The sequence below is a fragment of the Hirundo rustica genome, chromosome Z (assembly GCF_015227805.2).
Source record: "Hirundo rustica isolate bHirRus1 chromosome Z, bHirRus1.pri.v3, whole genome shotgun sequence".
Taxonomy (NCBI): domain Eukaryota; kingdom Metazoa; phylum Chordata; class Aves; order Passeriformes; family Hirundinidae; genus Hirundo; species Hirundo rustica.
Genome location: NC_053488.1, coordinates 81,036,320 through 81,052,595, shown reverse-complemented (window position 1 = coordinate 81,052,595; position 16,276 = coordinate 81,036,320). Strand labels below are relative to the sequence as shown.

The following is a 16,276-nucleotide window of genomic DNA, read 5'->3' as shown; positions in this document are numbered from 1 at the left end:
GTTATACACTAACGAAGTACAGGATTTGAAAATACAAAGGCTAAAATCCTAAGGCATCATAATGATAAATTTTCTGCATTTCCAGGTATCCAATTAGACATCCAAGAGTTGGCTGCTTTGGAGATAAGATGGGAAAGAAAGGAGTCAGGACGTATGGGCGCCGCTTCCCTAATGAGACTTATGATGTTTATTGCTACGTGGAGCGCATGGAAGGTGAGATGGCTCTGCAACACCTGCAGAACTTAAAAAGTGACTGGGGAGCGTAACGTGGATGAGCAGAGAAGGAGAAAATTCCATTTAAATAAGTTTTGGCTGCTCTGGATCTCAAGGGAATTGTTGAATGGAGGGAACCTATGGTTTGTGGTCTTGCTGGTTCTAAATAAAAGCCAGTGTGGAGTCTACAAAGAGGCAGTCAGGGTTCAAGCTGCCTGTAGTTAGTGCAGTAGATCTCACAAAATCTGCTGTTGAAGTGTCTTTGTTTTTGAATGTTATATAAAAATATTTTCAAAGAAAGGCATTTAATGTTTGAGAAACTATCTTTGCTATATATGTCTATACAAAGATAGATGTAGTAGGTGTGCTAAGGGTACTATAGTTCATTAAGCATGTAATTAAGTCTCTTTATATGTCCGTGGAATAAAATTGAGAGATATTGATTTGCCATACATGTTTAATAGTATCTTTTTAATAATGGGCCATCTCAGATTATGAAAGAGACAAACAAGAAAAAATACTTAGTAGTTTCTGGGTCTTGTTTAGTGAAGTTATTACAGAGATACTTTGCAAGCAGGACTAAAGTATATTTTCCACTTCCTACAGTGCCCTGAGTGCATTACACTGCTTCTGTTTGACAGGGTTTTATTTCATGCCAGTTCAACAGCTTTTTTTTTTTTTTAAAAACCCTGATGATTCCTAACTAAACATCTTCAGGGATGATCCTTGGCTGTTACATATTTAATTTAGTGCTCCTAAAGTCATCAGCACAATAAATCAGCCTTGGCTCTAGGCAAGCCTCCCTTTGTAAGTGTATGTATTTTTTTAAAAAACAATTGCAAAATGCAGGTGCTCAGTGTTTGCTTGTAATCTGTCTTAGATAATATATGGATTAGGTCATGCAAATTTTTCTCCTGATTGTGACTTATAGAGATTTTAGTTACTGAAATTAATGTTTTATTTTTAGTAGCTAAAGATCTGTCCTAGAAAATTTGGAGCTTTATGGAATATAAGCAGCAAAGCATCCAGAAAACATATATGCTTGAGAATTTGTAACTTGAACTTGAAAATTTAGTGACAGAATTTTGTGAGTGCCTTTCATTTTCTTAATTTTAGTTATGTCCTCTTTACATCTGTCAGTAAGCAGCACCTGTGAACATCTACAATTCATGACATTTGATCCTCCATCCATCCTTGATGGGATTGGACTCTGAATCTCCTCAAAATCAATGCTTTTAAATTCAGTTTGTGTCTTTCCTAGCTTACAAAAAGAAGGTTTAGACTGTTGGGGAGGAGGAAGCCAAAAAACCCTATAAATATGATTGCCTATATTCTGAGAATGTGAAACCTGTAGGTGAGATAGAATTGAAAGTAAGTTTTGATGTTTGAGATGTCCTAGCTACTGGATGTCTGGGAAAACAGTTACGTGACCAGCTGAAGGTCACCTCCAGCCAGACCCAGGTCAAATGGAATGTTCTGTCTCACCCCCAATGTACGGTTCATCCCACACCTGTAACCCTCCCCTGAAGCATCAGGTATCTGTAACCCCATTGGCCCAAGCCCAGTTCCAGCCCACCTTGAGACCCCTGATAAGAGGTCCTGAGGGCGCTGGACTTTCTCTTTGCCTGGCACCCTTCCCCGAGGACTTTCCTCTCTTGGAATTTCCTCTCCCTACCTCTCCCTTCCCCCATTCCCTAGGCCTTCCCACGAGCTGCGCCTGGCAGCTCAGAGCAAGGCCGCATATCCTTTACAATAAACCTCATCTTCTAAAACCCCGCTTCAGAGATCTCTCTTCTTCATTCATCCACACCGTCCTGGAGTCCTCAGCAGCAGGAGGAAGCGGTTTCCACATTAGACAAAAACCTAATCTGTATAATTACTGGTGAAGAACAATCCCTTGTTCCTTTCCCTTTTCAAGGACAGAGAAGTGTAATTAATGCAGAGAAGGTTTTCCTGAGTGCACGTGAGACATCAGTTTCTCAGGGTCAAAAGTTATCACTAAACTTTTAAAAATAAAACTTAAGTCAAAACTGAAGCATTTTTCACTGAGGCTGATGGTATCTGCTTGGAACAACCTGGAACCAGACTGTTGTGTGATTCAAATAGATTGCAGTGACTGTGCAGTTTTCATGGATGAAAATGCACAGATCCTCAATTTCTCATGGACATTAATTGGTTCTTATTCCTCATAAAATTTTTATTTGCCAAGATTTTTGACCTAGTTTTCCTCTCTGGATGCATCTACACTTCTAGCCTGCAGCTGTGGCCTGTTAGCTGGACTGTGGTGACATGATCTGCTCCCATATGAAATGTCCAGATTTTAACAAATATATAAGCTAGAGTGCAATATTGTAGAGATTTGGTTCATTATTTTACGTTCATTATATTGAACAAGTTTAATGCCAGATTATTATAATAGTTAGCCAAAGACATTCCTCACACTCCTCAACTTTTCCCTATTGCTTTTGTTTGTTTGTTTGTTGGTCATTTTTTGTTTGGTTTTCTTTTTTGTTTTAATGGATTCCTTTTGTTTGTTTTGGGGTTTTTTTAGGTATTTTTGGTTGGTTTGTTGGTTTGCGTGTGTGTGTTTTGTGATTTTATTATTTTCTCATTCTCTCAGAAGTTTTAAAATGATCAGAAGTGTGACAACAACTTCTGTGACTTTCAGGAGGATTTTATGGGTATAGGGCATAGAAACAGTAAAAGCAGGTTCTCTTGACATGCAGAGGAGTTAAATTTTTCTGTTTGGATGAGGAGAAACAGGCACAGGCTAGGAAGACGTGCCACATTGTAGTGTAGAGCAGGATAAACCATTCCTCAGTGCCTTCACAGAAACTTGAGCCCCTGAGCCTTTTTCAGGTAGGGCTGAGGAGCCAAGGTGGCTTTGTCCGCATAACAGGAGAAGTTTCTGTTAGGACAGAGGTTAATTTCAAGTGAGGAGGAGCTTGTAAGAAGACACACTGCATCTAGGAGTTTATACTTCAGAACAACTCACCCATGGAAGATGGAAATTTAGACAGAATGTCAATGCAGTTATTGGAAGGTCGAACTAAACTAAATTGCTGTGTTGGTAGGAAACTTATAGTTCAAGACCTAAAATTGTGCCAGATTTTTGACAGCCCTGTTCACCAAAGGTTGATCCTGAAAGGTGTGACCTTTAGCTCCTGACTTAATTCATAACAAAATGAATCCATGGCACTTAGGTGTGCTTAAATGCAACTTTTTCCATGTGAATTTTAAAGCTCATATCTGTGTACCCTGCCCTGATTTGAAGCCAAATCTATTAGAATTGCTTGTACTAAAGAGGTCCTTATTTGGAGGGTCTGTGTCAGTGGAGGAATGACTATTCATGGCACAAGCCTGACTAATGATATCAAAATTTGGGCTATAACGAGGATGTCACCATGGAAGTCATTGAACACTTATAAGTCTGTTGGCTGCTGTTGGTGTGCTACCCCAGAAGGCCATAAATGGTGGTGGGAATTCTTGCAATGCATTTTAAAATAAATGTGCATTGAATTTGCAGTACTAATTTGGGTATTTGCACTGAGGATTTGTAGGAGCAAATCCATCTCAATTTTATTCCTTTTTGGCCATATGGAATCAGAAAGTTAGCCAGAGACCTGGATTTCTCCTTAAATCACAAACTATTAGCTTAAATTGAAACCAGTTATCTAGGCTAACTCTTACCATTTCCTTGTTCTGAGGAAAGCCAGAGAGATTAATGACTGCACAATTCTAATTTAAATAGTATGAGTTTTGCTACAACAGTCAGAAGAAAACTGTGGGAAAGATTGAAAATTTCTGAGCTCCTGGAGATAAAAATGAGAACCTGGAGTCAAAATGTCATTAAAAAGGTACTAGGCATGGTGTTTTATTGCAAACTGTTTTACATTCCTCATATTTCATCACTTATTTCAGCATACCAAGCACTAACAGAAACATTTAGGGTATTTTAACTGCAGGAAGTGATTTATGATTAAAGATTTTAAAGTGATTGAGCTGCAGAGGTTTGGGTGAGGATCTCTTAACATCACCAGCTGAAGGGGCGTCTCCTCTGGTATAATCCCTTGGATGGAGATAGGTGGTGGGTGAGGAAGAATTTGAATTCTTCAGACAAGGAGTGTGTGGTTAATTTGGCCATGCTGTGGTGTCAGAAATGGAGATAGAACCATCACCGAACCCCACTGGTGGAGTGAGTGCCTGTGCTGAGCCAAAGCACAAACCACCCCATCAGGATTGTCTCCTGGCCAGGCTCCCTCAGAACTCATGTATGCCTGACAAGTGATTGTCATATGCAGATGGGGCACTCACGCTGACAGAGTTATTTTTGGGGTGTCTAGGGAAGATTGTACAGCTTTCCTTCCATGCCCCATCTCCTCCCCACAGTGAGCGCAGGGAAGAAGGATAAAAACCAAAACCAGATGTCCTTTGAATACTTTCCACCTACTCTCATGCGGTTTTGCTGTTGTCATGGAAATTTCTGTGAGAATGATAGTCATAATTAAAGGAGTCATAGTCTAATATGTGGCCTCAGGTGAGAAGTTTCTTCTGTATTTTGGGCAGCTGAAGATCTCTGGAGTCTATTCTGATATTGGACCAACAACTAGATTAGGTTTCAAAACTGGGCCACAGAGAAAACACGTTTTTTTCTCTGCTTCAGGGCCTGTGGTAGAATTATGAGCCTTTCCATTATACTGGACACTTATCCAGCCTTGGATTATGTGACTTCACGCAGGGTTAAGGTCTCAAGAGGATTCATCCAGTGGGTCTGCAGAGAATAGACTCAAGACATTCAGGAAAGTTAAAGCATTGCTGCTGTGTATCAAAAGGAATCAACTGACTTGTTCTGACATGCAAGAGAAAAAGACTTCTTCATCTTGTCCAGCCTCCTGCTTTAAAGTTGAACCAAGCTGCTTAGATGTTTGTGGTTTTCCAGCCCTGCAGATTGGTTTTGGTAATTAGTGACTTTGTTAAGAACACCTCTTTATTACCCTAGTGTGTCAGAGAACCAGCTCTGCACAGCAGAGAAGGAGAGGAGAGGCATATGGAAGTTCTTGGTCCTGAAGGCACAAGGGTAAATGTTTTGGTCCTCAAAGTAGTCATGGTATTCCTGCTTCTTTGCACAATTGACTATATCCTAGGAATGAAGTTGTGAACAGATTCCATGCTTTTGAAGAAAAGAAAGTTGTGATGGCAGTCTCATGACTGCCTAGGCTTTGACTTGCTGTCCAGGTGAGAAGCAGTAACCACAGGTTACAAGTGCAGGTGAGAAAATGCCCTTAAAATGCTCTATATAACATCAGAAAAGATGACATTTTGTCACTCTTAGACAGCTTTTGTCTCTGATGACCCAGGGCACCCTGATCTGCAGCTGTAGTCACAGAATCCAGGAGCTCTAACACTCCCAAAAGGCATCTCTGCTTGATGGACTTGGTGGGCTCCAACTCTCAGAAACAAATGAATAGTTCTGGTGGGAAATAGTGTCTCTTCTCAAACAAAACTGTCACCAAGGTGCTAAAATGAAAAGGAACTGAAAAGGTGTTTTTTTTTTTTTTTTTTTTTTTTTAAATTAAATTGTGAGAGTTAAGTATTTCCTCCTATGGGAATGGTTAGCTTTTCATATCATTAATACACCTCTGCATTTTCTGACGTCTGGCTTTTGGATGACGGTGGATGTTGTAGAATCTGAGCACCTGACCACAAGGTAAAGCTCATGAGCAGCAAATTCCAGATGGGACAGTGATAATCACACAGTCACACAATCATTAAGACTAGGTAAGAAGTCTTCTGAGATCATTAAGTCCAACCATCAACCCAGCACCACTGCCCCAGTCAATACAGGTTTTGTGTTGACCCCTGGCTTTGGTTCTAGCCTACCGTTCTTCCCACCTTGTTTTTAAGTTGTGTGATTCATGACATTCACACCTACCAACATGCTCAGCTGCCCAAGATATCCCCTGAGGAGAGAAAGTGAATCAAAGCAATGAAACTTGCTATAAAATCTGCTGATAAGATTTGTAAAACTTATTCTTGTAGAATTTAAACCTTTTCCTGAGGGATTGTAGGTGAATCAGCTTTTGTCTTCAAGAGGAAAATCTGACTTCTTCATCTGCCCCAATGTTTTGGGAAGAGATGGAAAAAACCTGAATTTCATCAGTTATCTCTTTTGACCAAGCAAAGCAAGCACGTGTAAGAGGAAAATCCTGGGGATTCTTGGAGTGCTGTGACCGCTGAGGCAGCTCATCAGCCTGGAGCTTGGTTTGGAGCAGGAGCCAGCAATAGCACACATTATATTATTGTCTGCAGCCTAAACAGTGTCACGTTCTCCACCCCACCCCCTGGTACTGCAGAACCAGTTTTTCTTCATTTGCTGGCCTAAGCCCTTGGCTTTGCCTGCACAGTATAGCTGAGTTACTCAGGGTGTGCTCCACCTATAAAAACAATGTACATGTCTGTTTAACACACACAGAATTGAATTTGCCCAGCCTGGTGCTGGTGGCTATGTAATTTGTTTGTTGAGCAGGTGAGTTTTCTCTTAATTTCCTTGTTTTCAGACTTTTGGCTGGGAAATTGAGGGGCTTCCAGTCATCTTAATAAAAACACTGTGAGACTGTGGCAGTATCAGTCCTCTTGTTAATTGTGGAAGCTGTTGTGCTTTCAAAAACAGGAGTAAATTGTAGAGGCTGCATGGATTAAGTACATTTAATTAACTTCAGAATTATTTTAGTTGGTTTTTAGAAGACGTTTCTGTGCAAGTCTTGAGTAATTTTCTCTTTGATACTTTGAAGGAATCAGGATGTTTCAGCCACATGCTAGAAGTGAATGAGATCAAGAAATTCCAGAAAACCCCCCCATATTTTAATTTTTTTTTCTAAGGTGGTTTGAGAATCTTGCAGAATCAGAACAAACTTTCAAGTGTTTCTAGATTCATATATCAAGCAAGGCCTTTATTAAACTTTATTAACAGTTATTAAACTTTCCTTGGTTTTCGCATTTCATCCCAACAATTATTAAGCACCTTAAGTGCTCATTTAATCATAGAGAATTTTAATCTATTTTCAAACTGGAGAGACAAATTGAGGAATCATAGCTCATAGAGTAAATTACTGCTATTTGTAATATGACTTTTGCCCATTACTTGTTTTTTTTAAAATTAAGAATCATAAAAAAATGCTCTCTAACTACAACAATTACCAAGATGACATGTTTTAACATCTTTGCCCTTTATCTTATCATTAACATTCCTGAAATAAATGTGCATTTACTTGGTATATGATGGAATTTTGCTGATTGCTCTGCTGCCTTTTTGCCTCCTTTGTGAGGTTACTGTCACAGATTCTTAAATGTACCAATTAGGTGTCAAATACTTTGGATTTCACTCATTGGGTTGTTTTGTTTAGGATATATTTTTTTCTGAAATATGTGGGGGTTTTGTTTTATGTTTTCTTTTCCTTATTTTGCTTTCCGTTGTGTTGGTTTGGTTTTGTTTTTTGTAAAACAATCCTTGAAAAAGATGGTAGCTGTTTGACAGCAGCTGATTTTAAGAGATGAACAAAAAAACCTCATGTGGGGTTAGTAGAATATATTCAATGCGGAGAAAGGTACGATACCCATTTTTAAGTGTGCAGGATTATCACTATTGCAGATGCAGGTGTACTCCAAGGCAAATTTGAGGCAGACTTCTGCCTAGAAAGTGCAGCCTGGGTGAGTCAGTTCTCTGCAAAGCAACCTCTCTTAAAGAAGAACCCTGAATAATGAAATCTTACACCAAGACTTAACCCTTCACAAAATTTCTCTGCCTTAACTGAATGCAGATGACAGCTCAGAGGAATAAATAGAACAAACTTTAATGATGTTGTGTACGAGCTCCATTTGGAGCCAGTAATCCAAATCACTTGGTGAAAAATTTGCTTTTTTAATAATCTTGCACTGTTTACTCACTTTCCTGTGTATTCTATAAGTTTCTCTCAGAAGTAATGTTGTTGGATGGCCTACAATTATTTTTTTTGTTTACAGAAGTCATGACAATTCATTGTTTTATACTTTTCTCACCTCCTCATCTAACTGGACCGATATCTGCTATATAATTGCAATTAAATTGCATTTTAACTACTAATTTTCATATACATCATGTCTGCTGTGAGAGGATCAGTGAACAGTCCTCAGAGCAGAGATGGTGCTGCTTTTGGGACAGAACTGTGGGATAACTGCATCCATCACTGTGTGCTGGACATGGCACCAGAGCTGGCAGGCAGATGCAGAAGGATGTAACAAAAAATGTTCATTATTTGTGTGGTCTGAAGACCTGATTGAACCATTCTGAGGATAAATGGCTCCTTGCTTCCCTTATCTGTCCCTCTCCAATTAGACATGCTCTGTCCCTCTACCTCCAAGCTGGAAGCTGCGCACAATGTATATAAGGCAAATTACACTCTGAGATTGGTGCTACAGCTGTAATAACAAAACAGAGCCTCTACTTAGGAGGAAAAAGAAAGCTGGCACCTTGTCTTCTTTCACACTTGCATACCTTTCAGTCCCCAAACAAGTGCAATATTGATGTGAATGAAACTGCTTGGGGTGATGTAGTTTCTGTCTGCATTTTTCTGTGCTCCCTTCAGACCTGTGCAGGGGTTAAGACAGATTGCATGGCCAGTGTGGAAAAGCAGTGTTTTCCTGCAAGAGTGGCTGTTGTGTCCTGGCCTGTTGTGGCTGAGGGAGGGCATCGCTGTCTTGCAACAGATATTGTGAATTTGCGCTGCTGGTTTGAATACTCTCATTTTAGGTCTGGCTGGTTTCATTTAAAGTCTAAGCAAAAATTGGAAGAGGGTCAGTTTACTGCTTCATGAGAGGCTTGATTTTTCTTTAGAGTGTTTGGGTGAATGTGGTGACCAAGAAAAGGTGATTTACCTTGGAAGCAAAATATTAGATGTGCTATTTGCTTTGTTTTAGTTTCCAACTGGATGGCTATTACTTACAAACTGTTATTCCTTGGAAGCCGAACTACACTATCAACATTCTAGACTAATTCAACTACGCCACACAAAGAGGGCTTTGTGCATGCAACATGTCTTTTGCATTTCCTCACCTTTGTTTCCACATGGGGCAAGATAAAAGCTGATGGGAATCTGACATTAGAAGCTGTGCTAGAAAAGCCAGTGAAGAATATTTCCTATTTTTTGGGTGTTTGAAGTGAGATTCTAGCAATGCCTAAGAGGGCCAGGTAGGAGGCTTGCAGAAGTAGATTTGCTTTACGGTAAAAGTAAATTCTGAGGGACCGGATTTAATTAACTCAGTTGAGCTGCAAAATCTACTCTAACAGGGGTGACAGTGGAGCTTCAGGGCTGCTGTTACCTCTGCTAGAGATGAAGGAAGGGACTCAGTGTCCAGCCACAGTGTACTTCATGGCATAAAGTTTGCTTATAAATGCTCATTCTTTGTGGCAGCTTAACTTTCAAATTTAAGCCTGGAACATTCGGTTTACAACTATCTGATTGTTTTTCTTTTTAAGGACAAAAATTACTTGTGTTTTGGGAAAAAGCTCCAACTTTGCAGGACCCTGGAGCCGGAGAGGACAAGAATTGATTGATGGTGGAACATGCTACTCAGCCTTTGTTACTGTTTTTTGTTTCCTCCTCCAGATGAAGTGGTCCATGTCTCAGCCCCCCAGAAGTTCACCTTCGAGGAAGCTAGGGAGCTGTGTGAGGAGAGAGGCGGTGTCCTGGCTTCCGTGGGGAACCTCTATGTGGCCTGGAGGAACGGCTTTGACCAGTGTGACTACGGGTGGCTGGCGGATGGCAGTGTCCGGTACCCAGCCTCCGTGGCACGGCCCCAGTGCGGTGGGGGTTTACTTGGGGTGAGAACCCTGTATCGCTATGAGAACCAAACAGGCTTCCCTTACCCCGATAGCAAGTTTGATGCCTACTGCTATGAACGTAAGCATTTTTTTTCTTTTTTTTTTTTTTGTCATGATTTCCAGCATGCTTGCCGCGGGAAGTGGTTTCATCATTGCGCATTTTGTTTCGGTTCTTGCAGCCCACATGTGTTTTTAGAAACTAAAATGAATGTCTTAAAGTAACACTGGCAGGTGAAGACAATGCAGAGTTTTAAGGTAAGATTTCAGCCTGAGAAGTGTTTTGACTGTGAGTCTGTGGGTGCTCCATATTTTGGTGCCTGAGTGCACCTTGGTATCTTTGCATCTTGTCAGTTGACACAAGACAGACATTCAAAGCCCCTCTGGGCATGTCACCTTCTCACCTTCTCCAGGTGACTCTGCCATGACAGGGGCTGGACTATATGATCTCCAGAGGCCATTTCCAACCACATCTGTTCTGTAGTTCTGTCCTAAAGGTGAACAATGGATACTCTGTCTCCAGTGATGGCAGCAAGAGAAGCTGCTGTGCTTGGGCTGTGTACAAGGCTGGCCACTTTCAGGTCTCTCAGATGCCAGTAATTTGTGGTTTGTCTCTGGATCCCAGGCATGTTGTCCTGGGATCCACATTTTTTCTCTTTCTTACTCAGTGTTTCATGGGCCAGTGGGTGGTCTAAATTGCCTTTATTACTGCTGCTTGTTTTCCTCCTGGTATTTTCACAGGCACTTCAGCCACTTGCCACATTCACATGGTAGATTTCACCAATCTAAACCAGATGTCGTCCACACCTGTCAGCTTTCTTTTGGGGTCATATATTGCTCTGTAACATCATCTATCTTCACTGCCAGCCACCTGGCTCAGCTGTTCTGGTGCAGCCACTCCTTGCATAGGTTCCTATTGTCCTAAAAGGTTTACCAGCTTCCCAGCTGAATATCCTGCTTCCCTGAGACTTGCAGCCTCAGCACAGGGGGTTTGGACAGCTCAACTTTTTCCCTGAAAGCCTCTCTGTCCAAGGAAGTTCCTTGTGGCAAATAGCACAACTGACATTAACGTGTTGAGTTAAAAGTTCAGAACTTGGTCATTAACTATGAATATTTAGGTTTTTTGGACTCAGTCCAGTGACTGTAACTCAGAGCTACTTGAAATGTGCAGTTTGTACTGTCTCCATTTTTGTGGATGATGAACTTACTGCAGCTGCAGATCCTTCTAGCTCAAGCACTGAAGAGTCATTTATGAACAAAACTTACTCTTTGAGAACAAATCCTGACATCTGCTGCAACATTATGGTCTGGCTGTTCTCAGACACTGTTGGTTTGTTGTTTTAATTTTCCTTTATAGTTTGTGGGTATAATGTTCCAAAACTTTGCATGTGGAAATAGTCCTAATGGAACTGCTTACAGGAAAAAGGACTTAAGTTCAGGAGTCCGTGCTTCAATCTGCCGAGCAGCATTTTGTCATATCACTCCTTCTGTTCCTACTCCAAATTGTTTATGACCTGTTTAAAGTGTTGTGGATAAAAAAGACTTTAATGAGGGTATATTTCATAAGTCCCTCTAAAAGACTGGGGTAAGAACTGAACATTTTGCCTGTAATCGTCTTTAGTTAGGACAAATTCCAACCCGCTGTTTGTTTTTGTGAATTTTGCCACTTTCAAGCAAAATGTGCCTTTACAATGTTCTTTCCAGAAGTTTTAGTTAGCACAGTTTGTGGTAACATACCGTTTGTTCTAAAAGTGACCTTGATAGGTATTGGGTTGTTGCCTGTTATATAAAGGCTTTTCCTGCAAAGTCTTGCCCTTGGTATATAAAGAATAAATATTTCATCACATTGCAACCCAGGAATAGACAGTTCAGGACTATCAAACATTTTACAAGAGAAAATAAGACTAAACAAACCAAAACAATTTGGTAGAGACTGAGCTCTCTCTAGCACTTTTAATTACAAACAACAGCATATCAGAATTAATTAAACCCTGCTGGCTAGAGGACTCAGGTTTTGCCAGATACATCTGGCTTTGTGTAGGGAAAGGCAGAGGTGTCATGCTGTACCCTCCTTCAGGGTGCCAAAAATTTCTGAAGTCACTGAAAGCTCTGTCTCCCTCTCAGAAGGTGCTTAGGGTCTCACAAGAACCAGCTGCAACTCCTCACTGCTTTTGCTAAAAGATTTATGCAAGTGGTGAGTAATGAGACTCCCTGCCCAGCATCTTGGTCCTCCACATCTCAAGCAGCTGCCTGGTGCAGTGGCTTTAGAGTGAGTCACTCTCTCCTCCTGGGGCCTTGGAGCCAGTCCTTTCTTTGGGGTAGAAAAAGGGAGAGGATTAAAAAAGAAATTGCTCTGTATGAGAGCAGAAGGCATGAATTTAAGCCCTTTGTTTCAAATCATCTTTTGTCTGGAAGTTTCTTTCAAAATTTCCCATTATCTCAGATTCAAAGTTTCAGTCCATCACAAAATCCACTGACCCCCAGCCCTGCCTGCTTTGGGGTGGACATTAAGCTTTCACACAGTGCTTCCCGCAGTGCCTGACAGCAGGACTGTCCTACCAGGAGCTGGGCTCTCAGTGAAACCCCAGTCCCCTGCTCACAGCTCTCACTGTGTCTCACATTGCATAGGTGTATCTCCGTCCTCACCTGGACACGCAGACACACCACAGCACATCTGTGCCAAAACAGGCAGCTGATTCAGTCTTCAGAAAGCAAGTTGTGAATTTGAGAAAGGGGATATCTCCTTCTTCATTCCTGCCCAGGCTCCTCACTCCTGTTTCGTGATTATGAGTCTCTGCGGTGGAAAATCTCAAAATATAAATTTTAATTTGTGGTTTTAAGAAACCTCAATCTTGTATTTTGAGCATTTTGCTTGCTTTTAAAGAGGACTCATATTTATTGAAATACTTGAAAAACACAGGGAGTAAACTCAATTTGAAAATGACATTCACTAGTTTCAGTATATCAGCCAACCTTTTAAAGGACAATTTTTAAAGTACAGTTAAGTTCAGGATTTTGACTTCAGCCATGTTATGGGTACAAAATTACATTGTATGAAGTGTCTTGACTTTATAGAAATAAGAGTGGTCCAGACTAATAATATATGATTTAAAATCAAAAAGTCTTGTTAAAAAACCCTGAAACTTTCTCCCCTTTGATCACAAGTGCTTTTCACTCTTCAAAAACCACATGGGTGTAAGTTTCTGAAACATTATCTCTGTGTTTCATTTCATGCCTCCAAGGCTTTTGCCAGACCTTTTCTTTCTTTCTTTTTTTTTTTTTTTTTTTTTTTTTTTTTTTTTTTTTTTTTTTCCTCTGAGAGATACTTAATCATGTACCTGATGGGGCCTGAAATTGTTTCAAATTAGACACATGATTAAGTACTTGAAGCTCCTTGGAGGCCATAATCAGAGGGAAAATTTTTCAAGTGTTAACATATAGGGCTTACATTCACATGTTTAAATTAAAAAATAGAAAAAATAAAAGATAAAAATTAGAACAGCAGTTGCTGAGCACTTATGGTAATTTGTAAGAGATGAAAACATTTTATCATTCAGAAAATCCATTTTAATAAACACATATTTAATAATTAGTTCTTTCAGAGAGCTATAGGGGGTTTATTTAATGATGTACTTCTGCCTCCCAGATTCTCCAGGCCTAATTCACTGGAGTTTGTAGAAATCTTGTCACAGACTTCAGCTGACTTTGGATGGGCCTTTTTATTCCACAGCACCTGTAGAACAAATTACAGAAATGCACTAATCAAAGGGCATTTGGATTTTTAACTTACATACCTTCAGCAAAGCTGAACTTGATGATCTTCATACACAGAAGTGGTTGAATTTTTTGAAACATAGATCCCTTTTTTTCTGAGAAACACTGATTTATTAAAACTAAAATCTTTCATAGACCTATATTGGTCTTGGCAAATCTTTCAGCAAAACATTTTTTACTTGACACAAAACATGTGTTGATGGTTTTGCTCTGGATTTGTCCATTCTCTTTCCCATTTTCCTCTCTTATTCTGACTTTGTTTCATGCACCTTTATTGCTTCTCTTTCATTATACCACTTTGGTTTGGCATTGTGATTTAATTTTAGCTGGAGATTGGAAAATTCCAGTTCTGGGATGGAGTTCCCATTTGTGTTCTTCGGGAATGGAGTCCACACTGCTTTGATTGTTTCAATACAGCCCCATCGAGAGTAGATCCAAGTCCACTGCTACTTGAGGCCGAGGGCCTCTTGCTTTGATGCTTCATCCATCTAAAACTCACAATCAGAGCACGATTTCATAGAAGAAATATAGGAGATTATGGCCTTCTCAGAGTTTTGAGCCGTTCTGCAGCAGGAGCCACCGTGATGGTAGGCTCAGCCTCAGGAAACATCCACAGTGCTCCTCTCATCCAGCAGCAGGAAGGATAAAGACTTTTAAGCACAGCTCAAAAGCTGGCAGGAGAAATGTCTTCCCCTTCTGCTGCACGTGACTTAACTTGGAAAACCTTGAATAGCTGGGCAGCTCTGTCCTTCTCCACAGCAACTGTCAGTAGCTGCGTGTCCCAGCTATTTCCTGGATGAGGGAATTATTTCCAGCCTGATGTCAGGGGCTGTGTTATGGGAGATCTGTGGATTTCTGATCAGTTTGGGACTGGACGCAGAATAAAGAAGACATAGGACATGGTGACACATGAGGAGCAAAGTTGCCAATCTGAAGGGAAAAAATCCCAAAAAGAAATGTATCTCAGAAGAAGGACAGTACAATGCTTCCAGTGTTCAAGTGCAGAAAACATGAATTGATTTTGCTCTTTGTCGCCTTTGCTCCATTACCACTGTAGGGTCTGGATGTCACCCACAGCACACAGGGGTGATTTCCCTCCTTTCACACCAGCTCTGGGGAGCAGAGCACCAAGAATTCTGCTGTCATATCTTACTCAAGTGACAATCTTGGCTCTTTTTGTTCTTCAATTTTTTTTTTTTTTTGTGGTCGCAAAGCAAAGATTATAGCTTTTATCTGGTGCTGGGTTATAGATTTGATTAGGAAGAGCTGACTAAAGAGGCTTGCTGATTTTTTTTGTTTGTTTGTTTTGTCCTCTTTGGCAGTTTCATAATAAAATAATGTCGAAAGCGAAATGCTGATTGCTTTTTTTTTTTTTTTTTTTTTTTTTTTTTTTTTTTTTTTTTTTTTTTGTGGATAGATTGGCAGGTTATTCATTCACAGAACTACACTTGCATGTGGGGAAACTGGGAGATAGCATAATGTATCTCTCCCCCTTCAACTTCTGACTTCAGAAGTTATGAAATAGCAAGTGGTTTTACTTAAGAGTATTTGTGTTCACAGAAATAAAAAAGTTGCTGCTTCTGCTGTTTTGTTAGCTGGAAGAAAAGACCTTGGACAATGGTGTGAAGAGGATGCAAAACTTTTCATTATAAGTTTTTCTTGCAAATAAGAGAGACTGACAGCTTTCAAATTTCTTGTTGTCTTAAGAATCCCATTGGTTTTCTCTAATATGGCACATGCTTTGTAAGCAGGAATAGATCCTACATTTAGATTTTCATATTTTTCTCATTACATTTACCTTTTGATTTCGATGTCAAAACAGCATAGGTGAGTGGGAGTATACACCTGGAGTTACAGGGAAATTCTCACAGCTGCACTGTCAGATTTTGAATTCTGCTACCAAAAGTCTCATTATTTATGAACAAAATCCCACATTCCCTGTGCACCACTGCTTCTTGAAAGGCGTGAATGAGCAGGTACTGGATCAGTGCCATGATCAGAGGTTTCTTGTTCAGTCTGTAACTGAGAGCACCTTTTTTTTTTTTTTTTTTTTTTTTTTTTTTTTTTTTTTTTTTAAATATGTTCTTAATCTTAGACTTGTTCAGTTTGGAAGGTTCTGCTAGTCATTTAAACTCCAGCTGGCAAAACTTTTGGACTCAGGGGAACATTCAAGGCTGTCTTCTCAGCCAGAGTTGGTAGCAGGGAAGGAACAGACACCAAGAAGAAACTGAACGAATTAAGATATTAAAATATGTACAAATTAAGCAAAGCAACTCTCTTTATTGTCATTGTGCTTAAATTTGGCTCAAAAATTTCAAATATTAATTTTGAGTGTCTCAACATTTCTTATATTTTGTAATAATTTATTTTGGCTGTTATTCACAGAAAGAATTCATTATTTCCAGCTTTTGTTCCAACTTAAAGCAACTTCTGTTG

The 16,276-nt window shown here is 40.0% G+C and overlaps 1 protein-coding gene across 1 annotated transcript in view; it reads left to right on the top strand.

Moving 5' to 3' along the window:
- VCAN (versican) overlaps positions 1-16,276 on the top strand; it is a 97,419-nt gene that overhangs the window by 24,650 nt on the left and 56,493 nt on the right. The window contains exons 5-6 of the mRNA XM_040090914.2: positions 86-213; positions 9,855-10,148. Of these exons, the coding sequence (XP_039946848.1) occupies positions 86-213; positions 9,855-10,148 (422 nt within the window). The remainder of the gene's footprint in view (positions 1-85; positions 214-9,854; positions 10,149-16,276) is intronic.